The sequence below is a fragment of the Frankliniella occidentalis genome, unplaced genomic scaffold (assembly GCF_000697945.3).
Source record: "Frankliniella occidentalis isolate FOCC.00 unplaced genomic scaffold, Focc_3.1 Scaffold69, whole genome shotgun sequence".
Classification (NCBI taxonomy): domain Eukaryota; kingdom Metazoa; phylum Arthropoda; class Insecta; order Thysanoptera; family Thripidae; genus Frankliniella; species Frankliniella occidentalis.
Window position 1 is genome coordinate 1035940 of NW_026267199.1, and position 6887 is coordinate 1042826.

The 6887-nt window shown below is 48.8% G+C and overlaps 1 protein-coding gene across 5 annotated transcripts in view; it reads left to right on the plus strand.

The window, feature by feature from the left end:
* The window catches only part of LOC113203957 (uncharacterized), a 50562-nt gene extending 46336 nt beyond the window's left edge, over positions 1–4226 (plus strand). For all 5 annotated transcript variants that reach the window (XM_026418927.2, XM_026418928.2, XM_026418923.2 and 2 more), the window contains 4 exons: positions 249–483; positions 556–746; positions 940–1165; positions 1251–4226. In XM_026418927.2, the coding sequence (XP_026274712.1) occupies positions 249–483; positions 556–746; positions 940–1165; positions 1251–1681 (1083 nt within the window). In that variant the 3' untranslated portion in view covers positions 1682–4226. The remainder of the gene's footprint in view (positions 1–248; positions 484–555; positions 747–939; positions 1166–1250) is intronic.
* The last annotated feature ends 2661 nt before the right edge of the window (positions 4227–6887 follow it).

Here is a 6887-nt window from a genome sequence, read left to right on the forward strand (position 1 = left end):
TAATAATATTAATAACTATGATTATGTTGACAATAATAATAAAAAAAGATGCGTTCATATGGCCGTTTACGATTTGTAGGTGTGTGTCCCCCATCCATTTGGAGCAGGAGAAGAAAGTAGTGGAACAGGCTGTGCAGGAGGAGGTCGATAAGCTGGTGGAGGAGTGTTCGTAGGCCGGCAGCGTCGCGGGCGTCCCAGGGTGCTAACTCGTGCTTGTCGCTTCGCTGCTCACTTCCTGTTATGCTCAGGTGGACACAGAGTCCGTGTGCTACACCGGCAGCAAGCTGAGCATACCCGGCGGCGCGCGCATGCGGCGGGAACTCATCCGCCCCATGTCGCGCAAGGACATCTTCTACACGGGCTCCGTGTGCAACCTGCCCGAGTACCAGAGCCAGAAGTCCCTCGCAGGCTACCGGCAGAGTGTGCTCTCGCTCTCCATGTACGGCCAGGGTGGCACGGGAGCCGTCGATGAGAAGCCTCCACGTGAGTACATGACCCAGGAAGGTCGCATCAGCTGTGCTTCCCTTAGTCTTGACTCTTCTAGCTGTGTTCCAGCCGACCTATGCCCGTGCCTGAGCCTCCCGGACTCGATGAGGCACGCGCTCGCGTCCATGATGGACTTCACTCTGCTCAAGGATCCCGTCTTCATGATGATTGGCGTGAGCAACCTCTTCGGCATGGCAGGACTGTACGTCCCGTTCGTGCACCTCGTCAACGCTGCAGATGATAAGCTGAACAAGGACTCAGTAAGAAAACGTTTAGTGTGAAATGTACCGGGTTTATCAGGGCGGACGCTGCAGTGTTGCAGAATTGCATACCCTCTTAGACCGCATGGTTGGATAGGCAAACCCGCGGCGTTCGTCGTCCACTCTGATACACACGGTACACGTGGGCGCAAAATGAAGACAGAGCTAACATATTGTTTATCTTCCAACTCAGGTCGTGGTGCCGAAAGAGACCATCTCGTTCCTCATTTCCATCATCGGCATTGTGAACACGGTGGGTCGAGTTGTGTGCGGCTGGATCGCGGACTTCCCTTCTGTAGACTCACTTCTGCTCAACAACCTGTGCCTCATCGTGGCCACACTGTCCGTCGCTGCCGTCCCACTGTGCACGACCTACTACTGCTACGTTGCGGTCGCCATCTTCTTTGGCCTCTCCATCTGTAAGTCTTGCACTGCACCCTCTTGGGCCGTGGCGAGGGGGCGCCTCTTCTAACCACACTTTGACTCTTATCGCCCTCTCTGCAGCCGGCTACATCTCCCTGACGTCCATCATCCTGGTGGACCTGCTGGGCTTGGACAAGCTGACCAACGCCTTTGGGCTGCTCATCCTGTTCCGCGGGGTGGCCGCCGCCGTGGGGTCGCCGCTGGCGGGGATGATGTACGACGTGACGGGCACCTACGACGTCCCCTTTTACATGGCGGCCGCGCTCTTCGCCCTCTCCACCGTCACGTCCTTCTTGGCGGCGCCGCTCAAGCGCTGGACGGCGCGCGAGGAGCTGCCGCCGCAACAGGACGCGCTCACGCCCATAGACGAGGACGAGGAAGAGGAGGAGGACGACGATGACGAAGAACAGCAGGGCATCCAGATCACCATTCCAGAGATCCGCGAGACGGCACCCTCGCCGCGCACGCCTAACCCGCCACAAGAGATCAAACAGATTGAATCGGTGCTTTGAGGAAGCCAGGCGCGCAGGGGCACCGAAGACACGGTTCACGAACCGGGAGGCCAGACGAGGAACTCGCGTCTGGCGTAGGCGTCTCTATGATGGACTGTCAGTGGACTTTGAACCATGTTTCGAGATGCCTTAGTGCGCCCCTTTAGACAGAGCTGTTGAAGTAATTTTTGTAAGTTCTCTCTAAGAAAATTAGATTCTCAGATAAAACTTACCATGCGCCTACCACAGCGGAGGTTTCGCGCCTTGTGGCACGTTTCCCCGGCTCCCGGCAAAATCTTACATTTCCTTGTCATCTCATTCGTTTCATGTCTCATGACTGCCCTAAACGCTTGCCTTCGGCCCAGGCTTTGGCTAGTGCTTTGTCAGCACCAGTCACAAAACCACTCGAGGAGCGAATTGTGTGAGAAGAATTAGATTATTTCTACTCAATGTAATATGTGTGAGTGTGTGTGTGTGTGTGCGGGGAAAAGGGGGGGGGGGGTATGCATGAGTCAGAGATGAGGGTTTCCAACCGACAACGCAGACTGAGCAGTGATCTCTGACGGACGCGACAGACCGCTTGGACAGTCTTTGGCTGGGCTACGCAGACCACAAGCAGGACAAAACGATAAGAAGAAAAAGTTCCCCTCCTCCCCTTTACCTACAAGTAGTCTGCGGAGCCCTTACAGAGATCCACCAAGCGGTCCTTCGCGTCAGAAAAAAGCTATCCCATTTTTAAACGGTCTGTCAGAAACGGGAGAAACGTTCATCTATGCGCGCGCGTGTTCATGTATAGGTATATGTAAGTGTACGTTGGGTATGTATACTACTACTACTACTGATAGGGAGATATGGGGCCTCCCGGGACGCAGGACACCGAGTCTGCATCATATATTTTATGACGTATTTAAGCTGTTATTTTAGTTGTGTAGGATAATTTGAGTGCTCGTGGCCCTTCCTCCTCTGACGTGTTCCTTTGTGAATGACTCTGTTTGATCGGTTACATAGAGAGATGCAGATGCAGTGTCCTGTTCTCTGGATGATCCCGGTAACGTTAAGAAGGGTATTTCTGTCATGGATAGTTTTGGATCGTTTTTGTTTTTTTCTGCTGTGGATACTTTGCCCATACTATGGTCCCTTATGAGACCCTTGAGCTTTGCTAGGTGCGGAGTGAACTTTACAAACTGCAGCAGGTTAGTTGATAAAAGTTCCGCTCATGAGGAAATGTATCATCTGTGTACAAATAAACAGACCCTTTCCAAGTGAGGTTGAGCTACTTTCCCAGATATGAAAGTTCTAATTAGTTTCCCAAGAACTGTCTCCTATGTGTCTCGTACTTGGGTTCATCATATTATGTTAAGTTGTGGAAATGTGTCTTTTTTTGTTGTTTTTTTAAGTTAATGCATTGTTGTGGTACTTTACTTAGCGTTACAAAGTCAAAGGAACTGCGGCAACAAGTATTCTCTTATGGCTGTGCAAAAAACTTTAAGCATCATCACCGATAGCTTTAAGTGTCAATTTAAAGAGTACTGGAGAGGTTTACCATAGTAATATTTCAACTGAATTGAGAAAAGAAAATGTGAGGAAAATATAACCAATCTATATACTGAAATACTTAAAAAAGACCAGATTAAAGCTAATGGGGCTTTGTTCGTAGAGACGAGAACTTTGATGCATTAGGTGGGTGGTGTACAAAGCAGTACCAGAGCCATTTATTATGCCTTGGCCTTTTGTTGAGTCATTTCTTTTGCTGAGAGTAAGAAAAAATAGATCTTTTCCTTCTTGGCACACATTCAGCATTTCCTTTGTCTTTACTTAAATGTCATTTTGTCAACATCGTTTTGTACTTATTTCAACTCATTTGTGTGTACAAAGTATGACGAGCTGTAACTTTAGAGTCTGTGCAATGAGCCTGTATGGCTTGACCTTCTATAACTTAATGATACTTTTATGTCAGTCAAACATCTCGAAAACGTTCGTGCCCTTGTGGTTGCAGCTTTAGTGTAAATATTTTTCCGTGTCCCTATGACAAGGGATCTGCTAAAACGTAAATCAGATACGCTTTAATGAGTACACCACTTATAGCTTGACTCCATCCATTATGCGTAAAATAAAATCATTTGTTCTTGTAATTCGTATGTTTTTCGGGGAATGCTTCGCTAGAGGTGGCGTAAGGTGGTGAGTCCTGGTGTGGGCGCGCGCCGAGCGACCCCTTTCCCGCGATTTCGGAGACTTGGTGTGCCACGCGACGAACTCTTATTATATATTTTTGTAACGACATTGTGTGCGTGTGTGTGTGTGTGCGTGTGTGAAAGAGAACGAGCGAGAGAGAGAGAGAAATTGTATGAGAGGATGAATGAGAGAGCGAGAACGACGAGGGTCTCCGAGTGGCGCACCGGACCCACCGGACTCCCCACACCTACCACGAGCTGTAGCAAGTGTTATACCTTCACAATTTCCTCGATTCTTTTTGTACTTTAAAATTCCTACGCCAACAGTGCTGCAACCACGGTATTGCAATAGCCGCTGTTATTTTTTTTTTTCCAAAATAAATATGATCGTGCAATACCGACTTCATTTTTACCAACCCATACTCATACAATAGGCAAACTCACAACACTTGAAACTCTGTTACAGCCGGCATCTCAACAAAGTTCAACAAAAATAACATATACCAGAGGTGGCTGATTACCCCCGTTCACTTCTGTACTTACACTGTACCGCTCGCAGGAGTGCGAGCGGATTGCCTACTCGCTCGACCCGTAAGGCGCCGTGCACAGGGGCGATAGGCAAGCCGGCTATCGACTGTTGCCTATCGCCTAGGCGAGTGAGTGGGGCTAATCAGCAACGTGTTATAAGGGCAACTTTCTTCACCTAACCATGGATTTGTTTCGGAGTTAACAAGTAGTTAACGTTTTTGGTCAGAACGTCAGAACTCTATGTCTGGCTGAAAGATACCGGGAAGAGCAATGTTTAAAATTTGGCGCGCTTGGGACCGCGCCCCCCTACCACACCAGACACACTGTTCACCCAGCCAGCACGGGCGCAGGAAGGGTTGCCCAACTCCAGGGGGCCGGTGGGAGCGCATGGTGCTCGATGAGTTGCCTAACACCAGGGCGCCTAACTCGGAACCGGGTTGGAGGCAACGGATTAAACAGAAGGGTAAGAGACCTTACTTGTGGCCTTGCGTCATATAGCTTCTGTTTCTACTCTCATATCATCGTCTAGTGTACTCACTACAGCTTCAGTCCAGGACTGAAAGACGACCTTATTAATTAATTTTCAATCGATGGAAACCGTTGTTGACATTCTTATGCACGATGTCGTATCCTATGCATTCCTACCGCTTCAAGCTGGAATACAGGCTAAATTGGTCCTAGATTAGACTCCAACCACTGCAGTCAACGGCTAAACCGCTTGACGCCTACTAGTACAATCGACTCTGAAAAATGAAATCACTACGAACTGTCTCCGTGATCCTCGCACCGTGTGTAGGTGAGGTGAGCGCTTGCGAAGAAGCACTTCCATTTTTTATTGAGAATGATGCCAGGAGAATAATCAGGAGGTTACACATTATTTTACCTGGTCGCCACCTTTTAATCTTTAGAAATGTTTATAGAAATATATTTTTTGCGAAATGAGCATCTTAACTATTGATCACATTATAGAACCTCTTTTCGCGTGGACTCTCCCTGCAATGCCCGGCAAAAAATATAATTAATTGAAAGAAAACTTTCGTGGAAAAAAAGTTGTTTTACTCATATTGCCCCCTTTAAAACATTTTTGCAATCCTCAGAACACGAAGTCAAATCGTACCTGCACCGACTAAGGCTTGTACGAAGGATGCTCTAACAACGACTCGAACCAGTTCACTTGTAAAGTATACATACCGCGCCCGCCCGCGCGCGCCTGTGTGTGTGTGTGTGTGTGTGTGTGTATGTATGTATGTATGTATGTATGTATGTATGTGTGTGTGTGTGTGTGTGTGTGTGTGTGTGTGCTGTTTGCTTTAGAGGGGAGAGACTTGACTGGTCCCCACCGCACCCACCAACAGTCAGCGATGTTCTAAGCAGGGCCCACCTGCCAATATGTCATAAAACGTTCGCATATAAACGGGCGCGTACACAGTCCTCTCTCTCTTTTCTCCCCCCACCTCTTTCCTCTTTCTCTCTCACACACACATACACGCGCACCCGGTTTATCGAGCTCGTCGCATTTTGTTACTTCTGCTCTCGAGAGTGGAACATGCAACACATCTGTATAAAATAATGACTTATGAAGCAGACCCGCCTTCCTCTTCCAAAAGGCTTTGCTGCGCAGCTCTGCACGGTCGCTCGCCGGTACCCGCCGATAGCTAACTAACTGGTTGTGGTTTTCCAGGCTTCTCCGACCCGTTCTTCTACCATCGGCACGACAAAAGTACCAGAGTGCGAAATTTGCCGCGTGCACGTTTCTCCGACTTCCATCCCTGCCTTTTGGGTACGGGTGCGACAGCCGCCAAGGCGTCTTCGCCCGTTCTGCACAGGGTCAAGCCACCACCGTGTACGACAACAGAAAAGTAATGGTTTTCATTCTGTACGGTACGCGGAGTACAAGTATTTATTTACGACATGCCCAGTAATTTGAAAAGATATATACCGAGACCTTTGTGTGATTTTTTTGCAACGAATGTCTCCAATTCAAGTTTGTGATCCAGGATGTTTGGCAGTGTACACAAATGCCCTCGCGCGGACCGGCTGGGCTCGCGGATTGACGTAGAGGGGACCGCTGCGCAAAATTTAAAATTATTATTGCGTTTCGATGATATTATTTTTGTTGAAAGGACGTCGGGGCCGCCGTCGCTCTCGTCCGCGATTATAATCCATAAACATGCTGGAGCGCGGAAACGATGATTTCTGCCAGAAAGTAACATTATTCGTCATAAATCAGCTAAAAGAAAAGAACTTGGCAGCAGGGGCGGGCGTACTTCCACGTTAAATACACGGACAAGGACTAATATTTATGCGCAAAATAAAACTATGCTTTCTCGTCATGGCGTCCGTAAAACTCATCCCCTTGTAAATAAATATTGTGGCCGGCGCGGCGCTGCGTTTGTTGCGCAGCTATGAGTGAATCACGAGCCTCGCGTCTGCCAAGGCGAGAGTCCCGCAAGGAGGATGCGTCTGGAGAGGTCCTGGAGGAGTCCTGGGAGGAGAGGGCGTAAGTAGCCGCGCTGATTTATCGCTGG